Consider the following 20,727-nt stretch of genomic DNA (forward strand, 5'->3'; position numbering starts at 1 on the left):
ACGTGTTAAGACTCATTTGGAACCAATCTATTTTAGAAAAGTTATAATGACACAAAGCCTTACAAACTATTTTATTTCTGTTGAATGACTAATTAATTTATTGCTAAAATAAATCATAGAAAGCCATAATGAAGTTACATAGAAAATGAATGTGGGTCATTTTTGACAGACATGTCTCAGTGTTGCAAGTGCCAGCCACAATCTTGACTTTGACTCGTTTAGTAAAAGTCTTTATAATACAATTATAAAAAAAGAGAATAAATAACATAAATAAATAATTTAAAAAATGATAAAAAAAATCTTTAAAAGTTTAATTTACACTAAATTATAATGTCAAGATAAATAATAATAATAAATTGAGTAATTCATTTAAAAGTACTTTTAATGAATGCACTCTTATTGTAAAATGTTACCGGTTGTAATTGGATTATTGTGTAGTTTAATTATTGTTTTAGCAGTTGTATTTAAAGTAACAGTCTAATTTAAGGGATTTAGAGACCTCTTTGGTGAGAATGTGTAACTACACCACCTATACTAAAGAGTTATTTTAATGCAGATTAATGTAAGTAAATTGCAAAATGAAACTATGTTTTTGAGTTTCTTGTTTTGTTTGTTCACTTATGAAATACTGTCAAAATGTAGCAAACAGCTTCATCCAATAAACCTACCAGACCTCTCTGATAACATTAATTAGAATATTTTATCCCCGCTCAGGAATCCCCTCAGAAATACTATTGATTTCAGTTTAAAAGGAACAATTCTTAGGAACTGCTGCTTTAAAGTTTGAGTTCAGTGAGTTTCTTTTAAGTAAACTTTGGCTGTTTTGGTCCATTCGTCATAAGATGCTGATTTAATATAAAACAATAACAATCAAGTTTCAAGGATTTGAGCTTTCAGAAGTCTGTAACTAAGAAAACAGCCACAACAGCAACCAGAACAACAAGAATAAACAATGTGATCTTGAGCTCAATCCAACATGTATTTGAAGAGCAGCTGTTTCTCTAGCCCACAAATTTGGGGTGTTATGTTTTCAATTCTCTGAATAATCACTTCCAGGCATGGGGCAGGTAAATGCAAACCATTGTGTTCTTTGGCAAATGAAGCTCCTACTATACAACCTACATGAACTCTTGGTGAAGTGCCTGCCTACATTTGTTCCACAGGTTGTAACTTAAACAGGATGTCTGAGGGTGGCACAATGCTGATTATGGATGTAGAAATGTGGCAGTGACTGTATAATTTAGGCTGTTAAAGCATTTTTAATAAATGCCATCTGTGTTTGCGTGAAGTCACCACCTCAGGCAATCATTTTATGCAGTTTTCCAGTTTTAAAATACAGCTAATGTAGGTTACTAGAATTACACTCTAAGAAAAGTAAGTACAGATTTGTACTTAAAAGAGTACAAAGCTTGTCGCTGGGGCTGTACCTTATATTGAGGCACAAAAAAGTACCTTTCAGTAAAAGTACTTTTTTGTACCCATGGTTTTTGTGGCAGTAAAGATTATAAAGATTATAAACATTATCATCAACTAAATATGGCTCAAAAACTTGATGATACAAAATTGTCTGGCTTTCAAATAAAAAAATGTGCAATTTAAATATATATTGTTCATTAGTACAGTGATACAGAATACTGAATGTACCCTTTAGCTGGTTAAATGGTACAAATTTGTACTTATTGCTGTTAGAAATGACTTTGTACTTCAGAGGGAACAAATCTGACCCTGTAAAGACCAATATTGTACCTTTGAGGGTACAATTATAAAGAGTGTACCTTCGAGTACAAAAAAGTACTCGTATCGTACCTCTGTTTTTTAGAGTGTAGGGACTCTTTGTATATAAAATACAACCTAAAGCAGTTACCATTCCTTCTCACAATAATTAAAAGACAGTTGACACCAAAACACCAAACGCTGAGGGGTATCAGATATTATTTTGTCCTATTCTTACTGCAAACACATCTAAAGGTGTGCAGCAGTGTAGGGACATTGTTGTTGCATTCGCAAATTAAAATTTTCATTTATCATATTAAAATTTATCACACATTATTTTCTGGGGACAGGTAGGCCAGGTTGTCCAGCTGTGTACCTGTACCCTCTTCTTCTGCAGCCATGCTATAATAATCAAACGACTCAATGGCAGAACTCTAATTTCAGTGTAGGTGGCTCCAATCCCATATCCTGCAGGTCAGTGTAGCATTCTTTATACTTTAGCTTCAATGGGACATTCAAACACCATGGGACACAATACTAGTTCTGTCCCATGACATGTGGCATGTATGTGTACATATTACAAAAATCAAAACAACAGGTATATAAAAACAAACAAAAAATATAGTTTAACACTGGACACAAGCCAAGCTAAAATCTTAGACTATGCAATGTGTTGAAACAGAAAAAAGTGCCCAAATTCTGTTTTACTATTCTGTTTTTAACTACTGCTGCTGTTTTAATTGTCCAAACTCTCTTTCTTCAATTATTCCACAATTAAAACATTTTTGCATTCTAGTACAGATTGCAAGTTGACTCTCAAATACAGACTTACAATTACACCCTAATAATTTTCACACCTTATTCAGAATAACAGCACTTACAGCTGATCTGGTCAAATAATTACTAAAAAGATAATGTTCATCCTCTTATGGCCCTTTGGTTTTACTTGAAATATCAGTGGTGGGCTCCAGCTGTTAGCCATCCAACTTAATTATGTGTACATGTTTGTAGACACTAAGTGGGGTAATTTGGCTCCTCTAGTCCGGCTGTGTAAACGTACACAGTATTTCTTATGAATATCTTCCCAAAGTCTAATAAATCTCTCCTATATTACACCACTATCACTCTCCTCTGGATGTAAAATCACAAGGCTAATATAGTTCTGCCAACTCTTTGAGTCTGAGCAAACAGAACTTGCAAACTGATGAGCTGTTGGTTAGCAACCATCTAAGCTAAGAAAGCTAAAAAGCTTTTCTGTCTCAAGCCTGTGTGTGATGCCATGGTAATGTAAACAAATGTTTGTTCACCAGTGATGGACAACTGTCAGTTATGCATATTCATTAGAAAGTTTACTTCAAAGTTTACTATTATGCAAAAATCTCTCTATAAAAATATGTTTTCAGAGCCTTTCAACTGCACCCGTTGCTGACACAGATATATGAATGCCTACACACAGCTTGACTATTCATATTCCTTATAGAAAAGGTCTGCTAGTACAATGGGACTGGAGTAGATGGTGCCCAATGCCAGACATTGGCTAGAGGGGTACAAATCCAACAACATGTATTGGGGATATGTTGGGGGATTGGGGATGAGATTCCATGTTGATCATCCAACATCCTGATCTAATTAATGCTCTTGTCACTGAGCGCAATCAAATCCTCACTGGTATTTGCTCATTCTAGAGAGGATGTGGCTAAAACTAAAACCAGAGGTTATGTTTTGAACAATGGGACATGTTGACAACAATAATGGCACCCAATCATAATAACATCATATTACAACAAGGGTCACCCCAGAGGGCTCTCAATCTAAAATTTTCCATGTGAAGGGCAGCCAGTAGGAAACTTTGTCTTGTTTTAGACTCTCTTGAGGGCACTTTAGCAAGCTTCTTAAACCACAGAGCTTCCAGTGCAGCAGTCAACAACTACTCCCACCCCCAAGTATGCCCACCCCGAGTCCTCCAGAGTGAATGAATGTGTAATTTACAACTGTGCATACTATACAGTGCTGTATAGTTAAGTATTAATAAAAAACGATAAGGGTTAAAAAAAAATGACAATGGTAGATTATACAGTATGACCCAGTGTCTGAAATTCTCCAAACAGTTTGTAGGCTTCTGAATGATGCCCAAGGTTGTAGTAGCTAATATCATAGTTTTGAATCCAACATCAGGTACAGCTTTTTCTTCAAAGGCCACGTTTGTTTTGGCCACATGTCAAAGCGAGTGAAAGCAGTTCTGCATCTTTAAGAATGTGTGGAGTTATGACTTCAGCAGCTTTGAGATGAAGCCAGAATTCCCCCGAAAGGCTGATGACAAAGAAAAAAAAAACGAAAACAAACTGCCTTATAAGGCAGTCTTCTGCATGCACCCACACACAAACACTAGCCTGAAAATGAATGTCAACCCTTTCACAGTCTGTCTCCCCCTGAAAAGTTAGTGCTACATCTGAAATTGCTTATCATAATCAACGCTGGCCTTTCCCGGATGGTATTTCTCAAGTTCACTCTATGCTTTTTTTCAGCTGTTTTTAGCCCTGATAGGTTGGCCTTTCACCTCCATAAAAATCCTCAGTCAGGTAAAGTTATGTCTTCCAGATGCAGCAGAATCGCCCCACAGAAGGCAAAAATCAGCGAGAAACGTCATTCCGTCATTTCCAGCCTCTTCACAAGAGTGCAGGCAAATATTTAAACACTCAGCTAAAACGTCTGTTCTCACACAAGGCTTATATAAGAGTGGAGTTAGACAACATCAATGATCCCACTTTCAGTTTAGCAACTTTAACAGCTGCACAAAAAACAGTCTAAAACACTGCCTTTGCTCTTCCATTTTAAACCTTCTCCACAAATGTAAGGAATATTTAAATAGAAATAAAAATTAGTCTTTAACTAAAAGTATTCCAGATGGTCATGGCATGCTGATGTGTTCTCAGATTGGACACAATGTAGAAGATCCAGCCCTTCCAAAATGCAATTGAACAGAGTAACCAAAACCACAAAAGTGATTTTATTATATGAATTGAAGTGTGTTAGGTGGTATTTTGTCTTTTGGTGTACTCTTATTATTAAACAAAACAAGACAAATATGCTTTAATATGTGATCAGCAAATACTATATTCAGGCCATGACGTATTTTTAGTCCACAAAATGATATTCAGAGAGTGGGCGATAATATATTTTGTGTAGAGACGGGACCGATCCAATACAATATCAGGATCTGGGCCAATATTGACATAATTTAACGTATCGGATAGCTAGACAATAAACCCCACATAACGTTAACACGAAACACATCACTGATCCGGCTTCCAGTTCCACAGTTTACCCTGAACCCCCAGCAGCTGCAGTCTGTGGATGACTGAGTAACATTAAGCTTTCTGTCAACAAAAAATGACAATTATCTGAAGAGTTTTCACTTTGAAAATGCCAAACAGCACAAGGACTACATGTAATATTTTTAAATTCAGCGTCCGAGGGGTGAACAGATTAACCCCAGCAATCTGTTAGCCTAGCTAGCACTGAACCGACAGCTGTATTCTGGTGTTGTAAAGATATAAAATACAGACTGGAGTAAACTATAGTCATAATCCACATATCCTATAAAACCACAGACGCTACAAACTCTAACCAGCATAAACACATACCCAAAAACAGCAATTAATTTAGTTTGGAAATCGCCAGTTAGCCGCTAGCCATCTCCATTAACATCTGCAGTCTGTTAGCCTAACTAGCATTGGGCCGACAGCTGCAATCCGTTGTTGTGAGGGTATTAAGTGACTAACTTAAATGAACTATAGGCATAATCCACATTGAATATCCAATCACAGATACCCACTCTAACCAGCACTAAGAAATCAATCTGTTATTAAAAAACAGGGATTATCTTGGGGACTATAATTCCAATGTCACCTCAACTTTTTCTTTTGAACGACTCCTGCTGTAATTTGAACAGTACTACAGAAAAGAAAATCTGGATGGCTGGCACGACCACAGCCAAAAAATTATTAGCTTTGTGTTGGCAACCCCATCATTCCCTGAGTTGTAGTAAATGGATTCTTTTCAGTATTGACGTTATCAACCTGGAACTTTCTACCGCCCGCATTCATGGCGCTAAGGAAAAGACACTAATGGCTTGGGAGAATGCTGCTGAGATGTTTATAGCACTGCTCTGAACTTTTAGTTCAATTTCTGAATACTGTTTTTTTTAAATATCACATTGTTTTTGATTAACTGGCCATTGGGGACAGTGCCCTGGGGAGGGGTGCCTTGGGGAGGGGGGGAGGGGGGAGGGGTTGAGGGTGGCATACACAATTACCCCATACCTGTCAAGTTTTAGATTTAAAAATAAGGGATATTTTCCTCTGTCCGCTTAAAGTCGTCCCACCAGCCCAACGAAGGTTCAGTATCCCTTACATTTTAAGACAGGTTTACAAAAGATCTAAAATAACCACATGTGAACCACTTACACACTACAATTAGATTATAGAATCTGAAATGTTGTGGACATTCCTACATATGTCATTCTTTTAATACAGCCAAATTAAAAACCATTTTCTAGATATTTTTTAAAAAAAAGTTAATATTTCATGTCTTTTTTGGCATAAATGCACTCTTTTATATTATATATTTTTTATTTATTTAATAGATTTAAAATTGAACAAAGGGTGCACAAATTCTGCAAAATGACTGTTGGTGACCTAAAAAATAGTATCATGAGCTTTTACTAAAAGGACATGGACCAGATATATTCCATCAGTAAAAAGTCCTAAGGGGTCTAACGTAAGAGAACGGTATTCCGTACACAGTTTCGGTATTTTCCGCGTTTGAGTGGATATTACGAAAATACCCGAGTTCAAATAGGCTGCAGTGATTGGCTAAACTATGGAATATCTGCCTAGTAACCAATATAAATTTTGATTGGTTCCTTTTGGACCAATAGTTTTAAAGAAAACCCCAAAATAATACTTCTTAATTAATACTTCTTTCTTTTGATCACTCCACCCCTGATCAGTTCAGTTAATTTCGGTCCTCTCCACATTTGTCACAAGCTGTATTTTTTTAATTAAAAAAGTTTAATCTGTGTGTTTTATTTCGGAGACGAGTTTTTTTAAGCAGCTATCAGAAAAATCGCATCACAGTTTACATGATTAGCCTACTGTTACCTTTCTTTTAGAAAAATCGCTGTATATCCAGATATGTTTTAACATCAGCTGCTCCGACTAGCTGCCTGAACTGTGGGCGACGGCCCGGCCAAAACGGGAGACTTGACAGGTATGATTTACCCTCATCTTTTTTGTTTGTTCTTCAATATTGCAATGCTCATTATTGCTTGTAATGTGGGTAAAAAATGAAAATAAATAAATAATTGATCACAAAAAAACATCAATCAGGGATTAATTCAGCTCGGAAATACAGCCCTTATATTTAATAAAAAGTTAAAATATTTAATTTGAAAAAAAAAAAAACTATTGTGTGTTTGTATATAAAGTGTGTTAATGAATGACTTTGGAAAGCATTTACATCAAATGCACTCTTTAAGGGCTGTGTGGCCTCAATTTGTAACCTTAAACATGGTATCAATAATAAACTAAAAGAGCCATTTTATTGGTATTTTTACTGGAATTGGCTTGTTCTATCGGAATTGGATAGGAGCTGAGAAAAGTGGATCGTCCCATCACTAATTTTGTGGCATTAATTTATTCTCTTATAGTCTCAGTATTATCTTGTGGCCACCCTTAAAACTGTTAAAAACCAAAAGACACCTCATAATAATCCCAAAAAGGGAACCTCAAAAGAATCTGCAAAAGTCTCCCAAAATCTACCTCAAATTCTTAGAATTCCTAAAAGGGACCTCAAAGAGCACCTAAAAGAGACAGAAAGACTCTTGAAATAATCTTCAAAAGAAATCAAATTTTCTGAAAAGGTCCCAAATATAGACCCCAATGGAGACCTCAAAAGTCAAGAGAGAAAACAGTTTGCAAAAAAGTAAAAAAACAAAACAAAAAAAACCTCAAAAATGTCCTCAAAAGAGAGAAGAGCTATCAAAAAGAGGTACAAATGTCAAAACATATATGATTTAACACCAAAAATAACTACTTGACTAAATAACTAATAAAAACAACAAAATAAGTAAAATGTACCTATTCAAAACATTTCTTTTACTTTGAACTTTCAAGATTTCATTTGGAGTTCACCAATAGGTAATGTAATAAGCTCTGCAAAGCTAAGTTTAAAATGTGACTGCTCAACGACCTCATCATATTAGTTCTTATACTTTAAGTAATGTCCAAATTAAGTGTTTTTAATATCTACTGTGTAAAACTAAATATAAAGCAAATGTGAAGTTACTGTGCTCCCTTTAGACTGGTTTGCGTTCTGTTCTGGACCTCCTCCAGCTCAGTGGAATGCTTGTGTTTCTGAAAAGTATTCGCACTCTGTGGTGATGACATGATGATGACAGCTTTACTAACCCGAGCAGTTATGGCAGCAGGGCAAAATCATTAAGCAAAGTATTTCTCTTACAGCACCAGTGACCAAGTGAACCGTAGACTTTAACAGTTAATGTTAAACAAAAAAAAAAAAATCAGTTAAAGATTTTATTCTAACATGGAGAACTAAATAAATGAGACATGAAAACTCTATTTGGCAAATAAAAAATATAAACAATCTTACTTTCAAAAAAGAAGCCTTCGAAGAAAATAATTTTGAAGACATTTGACAAAATAAATGTTTTTCCCCCCTAGATCGGTATGTCCACAGCCAAGAACCTTTACGAGTCTTGGCCAGACATGACCACATCTTCATCTGCTATTCGGTATTTTAATTATACAGTATTTAAAGAGCACCTGATGCTAATAGATGAACACTGCCTGTAATGCAATGATAACACTACTGTTTCATCACTTAAACCCAAATTTTAGTTTTATTTAATTGTATCCATATTTTCAGTGAGAAATTAAAGTATAAACCTACTGTATGTCTGAAGCCTTGGTTTGGTTTCCAAGACAAGCATTAAGCCTAGTGCTAGACTTCATATCTCTTTCTCAGAATCTCTATTCACAGTGAGGTGTAGTCCAGGGTAGGGCTGCACGATATATCGCTCAAGCATCGTCATCGTGATGTGCGCATGCGCGATAGTCACATCGCGGGACGTGCGACCCAACTCAGTAAAAACTAACACGTCATGTTGAAGTGTTGTGATTCTTCACACAAAAATAGATACTCAGCGTTCTGAGTGAGCAGCGCCGCCTCTGTCTGCTGCCGAGAAGCGCAAGGGGGAACCTACGAGGGGAGGGGGGAGACATGTAGGGGGGACCGGCGGACCGGCGTGCGCCAGAGAGGTCCCAGTGGAGTAGCCGCGCTTGTAGTCACTCACCGGACCCGCGTGCGCCACGGAGAGGTCGCAGTGACCGGCGTGCTCCGCGGAGAGGTCGCAGTGTAGTAGCCGCGCTTCCGCCGGAGCGGCGTGCTCCGCGGAAAGATCGCAGTGGAGTAACCACGCTTCAGTCGCTCACCGGAATAAACTCCACACAGTTCAAGTCCAACTGAAAAGCAGCTGTGAGAATGTTACCTGTAAGTAGCTCATACACCGATGAACTGATAAATCTCTGATAAAGATCTCTGAAGAATTAAACTAAAACTAAGCACTTTTAACTTGCAGTGCTGTGTGTAACGTCTTAAATATTTTTCTAAAATAATGGTTCTACTCTCCTATAGTGTTGCAGTGTTAATTAACATCACTCTAAACAGATTTCAGTCATTCAAACAGAAACAAAACAGCCAGTTTATGGGTCGGGCTCATAGTGGAGTTGGGCTCGGGCAGGTCTGTCGTAAGACGCGGCAGAACGGGCTCGGTCCGGTCCGGGTCTGTTTGTGAGACAGCACGCGGGCGGGGGCGGAGCTGGTGACGTCACGCACTGCATTGTTTAATATCGCGATATTATCGCCGAACAAAAAAACAATGCAATGTCAAATATTTCCAATATCGTGCAGCCCTAATCCAGGGCTATATATACAGCTCTGAAAAAAAAATGCAGAGCTTTCAGACCTCAAATAATGTTTTAAAACACGTTTTATTTGGTGGAATAACCCTGTTTTTATTCACAGTTGTCATGCATCTTGGCATGTTCTCCTCCACCAGTCTTACACACTGCTTTTGGATAACTTTATGCCACTCCTGGTGCAAAAATTCAAGCAGTTCGGCTTGGTTTGACTTGTGATCATCCATCTTCCTCTTGATTATATTCCAGAGGTTTTCAATTTGGTAAAATCAAAGAAACTCATCATTTTTAAGTGGTCTCTTATTTTTTTTTCCAGAGCTGTAGAAACCAACCGTTAGCGTTTGAGGGATTTAAGAAAATCCAAAATCACAACACCACATTCACACTCAAATCCATATTCCATCAATGTTTAAATTATTTGTAACCAGAAATGAGCTCCTTTTAAGAAACTAAATTTAAAGACACCATCAAATGAAACTGAATGCAGTTTTCTTCTATTTTGCTGACATTAAGGACCAAATATTTCCCAGCTCTCTTGACTACTTGACCCCAAGTGTGTAGTCAAAATACTTCACTGTCAGTCAACTTTTCTTTATCCAGTTAACAAAATTGAACTTTGGCCCAAAGTTCTCTTGGGATTTAGATGGTCAAACACAATTACTTATAAATAAAGATTCAAGAAGACTGCGAAACTGTGAAAGTGTCTGTACTGTAGAGATGCCATAAAAATACCACATCATAACTTTCCGTTGATGTTTGTTTAAAGAACCATTTTTTTCAACGAGATATGTAAGTGAGAAGAACCTATAAAGACTGATATAGAAACCCTACATAATGTCAAACAAGGCTGAATAATATAGCTTTCAGAATCTTTTCAGAATTGTCACACTGCAGGTTGTGCATCACCAAATAATGCAAATAAAATTATATGCATCATGAAACAATTAGCTCTTGATTGGAAAGCAAAGAAAATGTGCTCTGTTTTTTGTCCCATGACCTATCTACCAGATATCTCAGATTAAATCTTCACAGTATAATTGAATCAAATTTGCTTCACTCTTTACTACACATAGGAAATATCCTGACATGCTGGATCATTGACTTCTGGTAAAAAATATTATTTTTTTAAGGTTGTATAAAATATCGCAGAAAAGCTAAATATCGCAATGTCAGTTTTTATGCAGCTCTAATGTAAACACTACACAGCAAAATTGACCTAGATAACATATGGTCCCACTCACTAGTTTTAAAATAACTCTACCACAAAAGTTACATTTTTAGAGTTAATTCAACATTGTATGGAGTCATAAATTAACTCTATGTAACTCTAATCAGTGTTAACACAACTTTCAAAATTGTTAATTCAATATTCAGTTTATTTTTGTATATTTCCAGAACTTTAATCAAAACTATATTGTCGCTGTCCAATGAAAAACAAAACAGCAACTTTAAAGGAGAGAGAAAAAACCTTGTAAACTTTCAATGGAAGTCAATGTAAAAAGAGTTTATTTCAGGTCATTTTGTAGAGTTTCTATTGGTCCATTCATCAAGAAATTTTGGCACAGTGTAAGGGACAGTTTGTTCAAAGTATGTAGTAAACTAAAAATCGACAAAAATGGAGATAAGTGTTTTTCATAGGACAGCGACGATATACCAAAGTATCTGTAAATCATTATAAAATGTAAGCTATATGACATAATAAATTACTCTTTTGGTCCTATCTAAGCTATATTTAGAACAAGAGAAACCATTACAAACTGGCAAAAAAGCAGTGGTTCTCTCATAACCCCATAACACCTGAGTGGAGACCCTTATCCACCATCCACCACCCAACACCAACAGGGTAAATAACACTCTATCAGGGGACTAACAACTAAACACTAACCCCAAAAAAGAAAAATGGTGACTGCAGAGCCTACTGAGAGTGAAGCAGAATCAAGAGTCAGTTCCGGTTAGTTAAGTTTTAACTCTGAATAATAACACTGTTGATTGGTTACCAATGGGGGTTGTTAGAAAAACTTAAAAGATGTTTACACTGTGATTTTAACACAGTGGATTTTATTGTGTATATGTCAATGAAGATGTTCCCTATAACTGTAAATCCACTTCAAGAATCTATTATTCCCACTTACACTCTCCCATAAACAGCTTAAACGTTCTTCCTTTGAGAAAACCAGTGATGAGAGCTGATAATCAGACAGCTTGAAATGCATCCATTAAGGAAAACTACAAAACCTGCCACATCCATCCCTCTTACACTCTAATTTACTATCTACATACACCAAACCACTCTTGCATAACCGCTGTGCTCTTGTGTGAATACTTGAGCTGTGTGTCACTTCTTAACTCCTAAAGTCCATTAATAATCTTCCCCAGTCCTAACAGTTTTCACTTGTTTAGATTTTTGATCATAGCCCAGAGAGTGAGCGCAGATAGACTCCACTGCACTGACCAGCTTGCTGCTGTGCCATTACCATATAAGGACCATAGCTTGAGGGTGATGGAGAGGGCCAGTAACTACTTCCATCACTGCCTTCATCTCCTCAGATTTGAAAGGAAAACAGTAGATTATGGCTTTGATGCTTTATCAAAACTTTTCTCAGAACTTGCAAGCTGAAGACTTTCTCATACCAGAAGCTCCGCTCAGACAAGGTACACATAGTGTACATGCTTCCAGTGCAGGTTTACAACATTTTCAAGTTCAACACGACTATCTTCAAGGAATATGAATAGCAGTGTAATGCTGCACTAATAGCAGAACCAGCTGTGGGACTTTATAACTACCTGCATTGTGAGATAACTAGAGTTTTACATTTGAAGAGGTTGACCTTATTGTTACTTTCAAACAGCTGTAGCCTAATAAAAACACAACAAATGAAGATTCTCAGGTGTTTCCAGTTATTTTAACCTCTTATCTCTACTATACAGCAATACAACATTAAAAAGTCATAAAATAGCCAAGAAGTCGTCAGCTATATCTTATATATAGCAAATCAAGTAAAAAAGAAAAAGGGAGAGTTTAAACAAAACAAACACAGTTATTAAGACTCTGTCAGTCAAAAAAAAAGTTCATTGTTTACCATAGTTCCAGATGAGTTCATAGACCTGTTGATATCAGCTTTATCAGGGACTTACCTGATCCACTCTGAGGGTGCAGTCAGGCTGTGTTCCGCTGTGCTGGAGCCCAAAGCCCCAGCCCGTTATCCACGCGTGATCCCCCGCACCCATCCCCTCTCCCTCTGCCCAAAACACTGCGAGCTCTGAACTGCGCTCTCCGCAATATGAGGGAGATCCTGGTAGGTGTGCAGCCAGAACACATCAGGTCCAGCCCACTTCTTCCAGCGTCACTGCTCATGCTGGAGCTGCAGCTGGAGCTGAGGGAGGTGACTGTAAACATGAGGCAGAAATGGGCTTTTGGTTTTTGGGGGAGTGATGATGATAACTTTGGTAGATAGTATCGTTTAAGATGTTTGTACAATGTGTAAAGAGCTTTTAAGAGTAGTTAGAACTGAGTTAGCTAGCAGACTTTTCTTTGGCAAGGATTAGACTAAACTGAAATGGAAGTGGTGTTTCACCCTTAAAACAGGTTAAGGTAATTTGAATGGGGGAAAATTGACCCTACATGTTCTATAAACAGAGTACTGAATAGAAATTCACAGTGAAAACTGTGACAATCCAAAAAGAATAGAAATGAAGAATAAAAGAATAAAATGTATATCTCTCAAGATTTTTTCTTTTGTTTCTTTCTTTAACTTGCTTTATATTGTTATTATTTATTCTGCTTCTAACCCCTGTTCTCATATTTTGTTTACTCCCCCATGTGCTACTAGAGCTATGGTTTTGTTGTCTATCTCCTCCCTAACCCCGCCCTAGCCATTAGTGTTGTCACCTTGTGTCTTGTTTGTAACCCCCTCGTTTACTGGTGTCAGGTGTTCCTCACCTCTCTGTGTATATATAGCCCAAAGTTTGAGTGTTTCCTTGTTAAGTCGTTTGTATCTTTGTGTAATATGTTTGTTGTGTGTGCTTCAAGTTATTTTTATGCTCTGTGTTTCATGTATTCAGGTCTGTTGTTATTTTTTAGTGCCACTTGTCAGTTCTTAAATGTTGTAGTTCCTGTTTTCTTAGTTAAGTTTATTCTGTGTAGTTTATCAGTCTTGTTTATTTGTTTTGCGTATACTTGTTTTTGCTTTCAGTTTTTTTTTTACTTTAGATTATTTTATTTTTGATTAACGTTATATCTGCATTCATGTCCGTCTACCTCAGTCCGTGACAATTATATATATTACCTTATATTATATTATCTCATGGGTTCTCTGAGTGAGTGCTCAGATGTGCCAAGATTGAGAAAATCAGGTACACTATGTATACCATTATAATATATAATATTATATTATATTATGGATACTATATTTTCTACCTACTTTTCTTTTTTTTTTTATCTAATTTAACTTTTTTCACATTTTCTTGACCATAACTCCATAATAGGCCTTGACCCATATAAGGGCCACAAGTGTAGATGATACCCTTTTTAATCAACAGTAAAATAAGTTAATAACAACATAAACTAAACGAAAATTTGGAGAACATAAAATACTGATCTGTTTTCAGGAAAATATTGACTTTCAGTTCAGAAATTTAGTTATGATTTTTATTCATTATATTTTGACAGACTTAAATAGAATAAATGGACAAAAATGCATGCCTGTTAAGGGGTTACGTCATCATATTTTGGTCTTAATGAAACAATATGTTGCTTTAAACAATAACAACAAAAAAAAAAACACTTTTACTTACGTGAAAAAGTAAACATTAGCATTTAAACATTTAAATTAAACTTTTTTTATTTTTTTTTTGCCAATAGCTAATTTACTAATAGCTAATTTAGACAGGTCTTCCCGTTTGTGGGCATCTAAGTAAACAAAAATGCAAAAAAAAAATTTGCACCAGGAGTGGCACAAAGTTATTCGAAAGCAGACTCGTGGAGGAGAACATGATTAAAAACAAGGGTTATTCCTGGTTTTTATAAAAAATTTATAAATATGATTTTTTTTTTTTTTTTTGCATTATTTGAGTTCTAAAAGTTCTGCATCTTTTTTTGTTATTTTAGCCATTTTTCATTTGCTGCAAATAAGGGCTCTAAATGACAATATTTTTTATTTGGTTTTTGGGAGAAATGTTATTCTTTCAAAGTCTAACAAGTCCTGGATACACATATCTCACCCGTAAACCGTTTGTTTCGGTTAGTTTTAATGTATTTCTTGCTGAATTTGAATCTTAAATGACTTAATTATCTAAACAACAAAAAGCTGTATTCACTATAAAACATATGAAGGAGTTCAATTAGTTAGCTAAAAATTATGAATTTATGTTCTCAATATATTTTGTTTACTTTGTTTTAATTTATCTTGGATGTCTATGTTGGTATTATGCTGTTTTTGGACATTAATAAAAAAAACTCGCTCCACACACGCTGCATCTGCATCTCTCTGCTGACGTGTAGCGGGGTCTGAGGGCCGTGCGCATGCGCAGAGGCAGCGCGAGGATGACGCTGCAGGCAGCGGCAGGGCTCGTGCTGGAGTTTGACGTGGCACTCTCAGTCCGCGGTGTCTGCCTCCCTCCGCTACTCCGCTACTCTCACCGACCGCTCTCCGCTCCACAGCCGCCCTCAGGTAAGTCCTTCTCTCTCCCGCTGAATCCACACAGACACACCGCCTCTCTGGAGAGCAGACTGTTCAGCGGTAGCGACTGACTGAAACAGGAGGAAAGTTTGCGGCGTGTTTTCTGTTTTCTTCCGAGGATCATAACAGACCACAACTCTGACTGGGGAACAGTTACACTTAACCCTAACTGACACCTGGATACAGACACTCACAGGTCTGAACCAATACAGGGTCTGATTAACACAGGTCAGGAGTCAGCTGTTATGTTTGTGTGTTGTCTGTTTTGTTATTGGAACATAAAGCTAGAGGCTGAACATTCACCTTTGACGTGGCAGCTGAGGGTAGAGGCTGATGATGCTCCTTCTCTGGGTGTTGAATCAGATCAGACCTACAGCAGGAATATGTCTATATATGACTAATAATTTAACATATTCTCATTCAAAGATACTCAGAGAAACTCTGACCTCTCAAAACAGGCCTTATTATAGGTTACTAAGTGTTCTGAGGCAGTCTGGAGTTTAAAACATCTGAACATCTGTGTAGGCCTGTACTGCCTACATACAGCTCTGGAAAAAAATTCCACTTTAGTTTCTGAATCAGTTTCTCAGATCTTGCCATTTATAGGTATATAGGTATATAGGTATATGTTTGAGTAAAATGAACAATGTTGTTTTATTCTACGAACTACAGCCAATATCTCTCCTAAATTCCAAATAAAAATATTGTGAAAATGGCTGAAATAACAAAAAAGATGCAGAGCTTTTAGAAATCAAACAACGCAAAGAAAACAAGTTCATATTCATAAAGTTTTAAGAGTTAGAAATCAATATTTGGTGGAATAACCCTGGTTTTTAATCACAGTTTTCATGCATCTTGGTACGTTCTCCTCCACCAGTCTTTCACACTGATTTTGGATAACTTTATGCCTTTACTCCTGGTGCAAAAATTCAACTAGTTCAGCTTGGTTTTATGGCTTGTGATCATACGTGTTCCTCTTGATTTTATTCCAAAGGTTTTCAATTTGGTAAAATCAAAGAAATTCATCAATTCTAAGTGGTCTCTTATTTTTTTACAGAGGTGTAGATCAGACTCAAAGGGCCAAAGCAACAGCTTTTTTTTGGCTTATTTGTTGATATGACTTCTGACTTCTGCAGCTAAAGGCCTTTGCAAGCAACAAGTAGGCCATGATTCTTTGTTTCTTTTGTTCTTTAAACAGCTGCTCAAGAAACAGACCATGATTAAACACAATACCCACACAAACACAGTATTGACAGACTGATCATTCAGAGTATACACAGAGTGCACCAATGAGTGTATTCTCTAATCTTATCATAGTTCATTGGTGAGGATTACCTCTTGCAGGTGACCTGCCATCAGAATGAGTTGCCATCAGATATTGTCTGAACAAAACTTAAAAGCTTCAGCAGGTTCTGATTTCCTAGTGCCTACAGAATAAACCTCTACTTATGCAAGATTATTGCAACTTCAGCATTGCAAAACAAGCACATCAACAGTAAAAGTATCTTAAGTATAGAGTTGTAGATGTTTATTTTGTTCCTTAGTATTTAAAAATGTACCAAGAGACCAGCAAATTTATGATTGTTTCAGTTTCAAACAGCATGGTTGGGTAAACACTTATCAAGTTCTGCTTGAATTAAACTTCAAAACTTAACACGTTTGCATTTGTTTACATAATTTAAACAATTAAAATAATATGTGGATAAATCATTGGAAATAAACATTTTTGCATATTGGTGTAACTTTAGTAAGTTTAGTATTCGGTGTACTTTTAAAAAAATAATAGTATTCAAATAATCAAACCAATGTAAAAACATGTCAGAGTTTTACACACCTTTATCTTGTGTATTGCTGCACCCTGATGAGATAATTAGTGATATAATGGTCATAAACACAGTGTGACATCAGACAGAGAGAAAACGTGAGATTATCTTTTTACATTGCGTATTTGGTGGTTGATATGGCAACAAATATAATACACATCATGTAACACAGAATTCACTATTTCAGAGGTTGGATGAGTTGGAACATCAGTATTGGTATGTCCTTAAGACTTTAATTACTATATTTGATATATGTCACTATATGTACAAGAATATTTGTGGACAACCCTACTAAAACATGTGTTTAGCTACTTTAGGTTGCACGCTTTGCTGTCAAAAATGTGCAAATGCACACAGACAGCTCGTTTAGTTACGAAATAGAATAGGAGTGTAGCAGATAAATACTGGGGGATCTATAAAGCCCCCCCAGTATTGAGCAGTGGAGCAGTGAGGAACTGAGTTGGACTTCATAATGCTCTTGTTGCTGAAAACAATCAGATCCTCACAGCAATGCTCTAACATTTAAAAGAGAGCCTTCCCTGGACAGACACAGTTACTTCAACAAAAGCAGAATACGCTATTTAAATAACCTTGATTAAATATACTGCAGTATATCTTCTCAAAAATGAAGAATACAGCTCTATGTGAAGGACCCACTGCAGTTAGTCAGTTTCTTAAAAATGTTGATTATATTTTAATATATGTACCTTTTGCATTGTGTGTTATTATTAAAAGATTTCTAAAATAAAATCATTATTTATGTTTTCAGAATCACTCCACACTCCACTGATATTCTTCCAACCTGGAATGAAAGAACTCTAACAGGACGATGAGCCAGCAGGGTTATGTCACAACACCTCCTTACTCCCAGGCCCAGCCGGGAATGGGGGGCTACCCCACTGGATTTGGGGCCCCTCCTCCACAGTCTCACTATGGACACTATGGAGCCCCACCCCAGTCCTTTGGTGCACAGCCTGCAGGTACATTAAAGTTTCCTTGGCCACATTGTGACGTTCAACTGACGAGTCTAGTCTTGTTCTTCTGTAGTAAATATAGCACAGAGCAGACTAACTTAAAGTGATGAGCACTAACTGTCTGCGGTTACTGTAGATATTTCAAAACTAAAATCTTAAGTGGTGCCAAATGAAGTTCTGTTAAATACCTTAATTCTCGACATGTTTAAACATGCATTTAGTTTTGGAGTTTCCTTTATTCTTCTTATGTTATACATATAAATATATGAAGCATATATACATATAATGTCAGTCTCTAACTTCTTTACAGGCCATTATGTCATTTACCCAAGTTTAAACTTATGAAAATCTAAATCTATACTACATAACCTACAGTGAATATGTATTTACTGTAATCACAGATATTTACTGCAGCTTCAAGCTGAACATTTCAATGTTGGTTTTTAGTAGTTAATTATGCCTTAAGTATGGTTTTCCTTAAGTATGGTGCAAATGTTGTGCTCTAGGTATGCTGAAGCCAGCAGCTTCGTCTCCCTCTGGGATGCCTCCACCACCTGTGTCCAGCCAGTACGGATCGTCCATTCAGCAAAATGGCGCACACCCTCAGAAGTAAGTTTGATTGGTTTCAGTTTCTAAAAGTAGGGCCAATTTGTCACTTGCATTTTATTTCCTATTTGGATTTTTATGGGAATTTTTTCATTTTATTCCCTCTGTATTTAATAAAATAACTATTAATTATTAAAGATGTCCATAGAATTGTTGAACTGCACCTATGTGCTGTCCAAACCTGAAGCAAGCAAATCTCGTGAGGATTGTTCTAATTTTCTGGCAGTGCACCATTTGGTTTTACAGTGTTTAAAAGAGATCTAAACGATCTAAAAGAAATCTCAGGGTTCATATTCGATCAAGTTTTCTTGGTCACACATCACATTATTATTATTTTTTTTTCAGATTAAAAAAAAGTTAGACACTAATTTTAGCCTTCATCTTGAAAGTTTTTTGTGTTTTGTGACTTTTATGTTGATACAATGGCCCAATCCCATTTGTTATTTGTACCCCTACCCTTGTTGTTGAGGAACAGAGTCACAAGGGGAAGTGGTGAAATCCTCCCCTTAAGAGTTGGCACAACCCTTAATGCGCACAAAACAGATATATAGCAGTGGGGGACTAAAGTTCAGCATCCTAGCTGCTAGTTAACTTAAGGGCATTGTTTGTCTTCAGTAAGGGGGCAGGTGGTGCAGCAATTAATTAGCATTACTGTCCATTCCTTAATTCCTTTTTAATGGGAAGCTGAAGTTAGATTTATTTGATTTTATTTTTCTGTTCCACCTTAAATGCTGCAGCCTCTGCTCTCTGTTACACCATTTATGGTGGAACAGGAAAGTTAGCTAACTAGTGAGCTAGCTAGTGAGACAAAATACTAGTGATTTTTTATGCTTGTTATGAACATAAAATATTGAAACTACACACTAAACTATGGTAAAAAAGTGGTTGTCATTTTAACAAGGAAAATGCTTAAATGTGTGGGTTTCTTTTATTGCTTGTGCCCTATTTTGCAGTTGATTCTAATATCCCTCTGTTTTGAGTGTGCCTCTAAAGAGCTAAGTTTGAAGGGCCATAAAACCCTAACATTTCCCCTTCCCCTCCAGTCTAACAAGAATCGTGGCCCCTACCCCTAGACATGCACAGGCAAAACAGAGGGGAATAGTGAAATGGGATTGGGCCAGTGTGTTTTTAAAAGTGACTAATTTGAACAAGGCTTGTTTATTTATTTGTATTATTGATTTATTTTGACATGGCCTGGTTTTCGTTTTGTAATAGTAACCCTTAGGTTCTTGTGGCGCTTGTATATGCAACTCTGTGTCGAGCTTGAAATAATTATTACTAAACAAATTAACAGTGGCAGTAAAACTGTATTTCACACTGTTATGGTTCAACTTTAGCAAATAATCTGCAGTTACATATGCATCCCAAACTGTGGGAGAAAATCTGAACAGATTATTATCCGTGGTCGATTACATCACTAGCCTTAATGTACATGAACAAAAACAGAAGCATGTCTGCATGTGTAGTAAGTGCAGGTGCCAAAGGAACATTTTTTTTTTGCATAATACAAAGTAATAGTGGTTTTACTGTATATATTATGCCTTTCATCTTATACCTGTAATTCATCTTTATTCCTTGATTCTACAGTTCTGTTCATGCATTGTTCCACATTGTAGAAATCATGAGGCCCTACAAAACAGTTTAATCCAAAAAAAAGATTGCTTTTGAGATTTTATTTGATTTGTATTTTTATTATTTTCTCTTCTTTATTAGGTTCCCTTCCCCTCCAGCAGTCTCTGCTCCTGCCATGACTGCGTATGGACAGCCCCCTCAGAGACCAGCCTACCCCAGCATGACTCAAGCCGCACCTCCTATGCAGCAGATGACCAATCAGATGGGTGCCATGAGCATTGGTGGATATGGTAGGTGTAAAAGGTCTTTACAGCTGTGTTTAGTGTTTAGTTCTTATAGTTTTTTTATACGGTGGGAATAT

At 36.6% G+C, this 20,727-nt stretch overlaps 2 protein-coding genes across 4 annotated transcripts in view; one reads left to right on the forward strand and one right to left on the reverse strand.

Annotated features, from left to right (window-relative positions):
• Positions 1 to 12,976, reverse strand: part of LOC103035875 (synaptopodin-2-like) — a 37,007-nt gene extending 24,031 nt beyond the window's left edge. For both annotated transcript variants that reach the window (XM_049482706.1, XM_049482704.1), the window contains exon 1: positions 12,849 to 12,976. In XM_049482706.1, the coding sequence (XP_049338663.1) occupies positions 12,849 to 12,941 (93 nt within the window). In that variant the 5' untranslated portion in view covers positions 12,942 to 12,976. The remainder of the gene's footprint in view (positions 1 to 12,848) is intronic.
• Positions 12,977 to 15,253: 2,277 nt separating this feature from the next.
• sec24d (SEC24 homolog D, COPII coat complex component) overlaps positions 15,254 to 20,727 on the forward strand; it is a 35,041-nt gene continuing 29,567 nt past the window's right edge. The window contains exons 1-5 of one of the 2 annotated variants that reach the window (XM_049482707.1): positions 15,259 to 15,382; positions 16,449 to 16,550; positions 17,984 to 18,194; positions 18,695 to 18,797; positions 20,508 to 20,656. In XM_049482707.1, coding sequence (XP_049338664.1) covers positions 18,044 to 18,194; positions 18,695 to 18,797; positions 20,508 to 20,656 — 403 coding nt within the window. In that variant the 5' untranslated portion in view covers positions 15,259 to 15,382; positions 16,449 to 16,550; positions 17,984 to 18,043. Of the gene's footprint in view, positions 15,383 to 16,448; positions 16,551 to 17,983; positions 18,195 to 18,694; positions 18,798 to 20,507; positions 20,657 to 20,727 lie in introns of both variants that reach the window. The other variant, XM_007255173.4, reaches the window with a different exon arrangement.

This window comes from Astyanax mexicanus, chromosome 8 (genome assembly GCF_023375975.1).
Source record: "Astyanax mexicanus isolate ESR-SI-001 chromosome 8, AstMex3_surface, whole genome shotgun sequence".
Lineage (NCBI taxonomy): Eukaryota > Metazoa > Chordata > Actinopteri > Characiformes > Acestrorhamphidae > Astyanax > Astyanax mexicanus.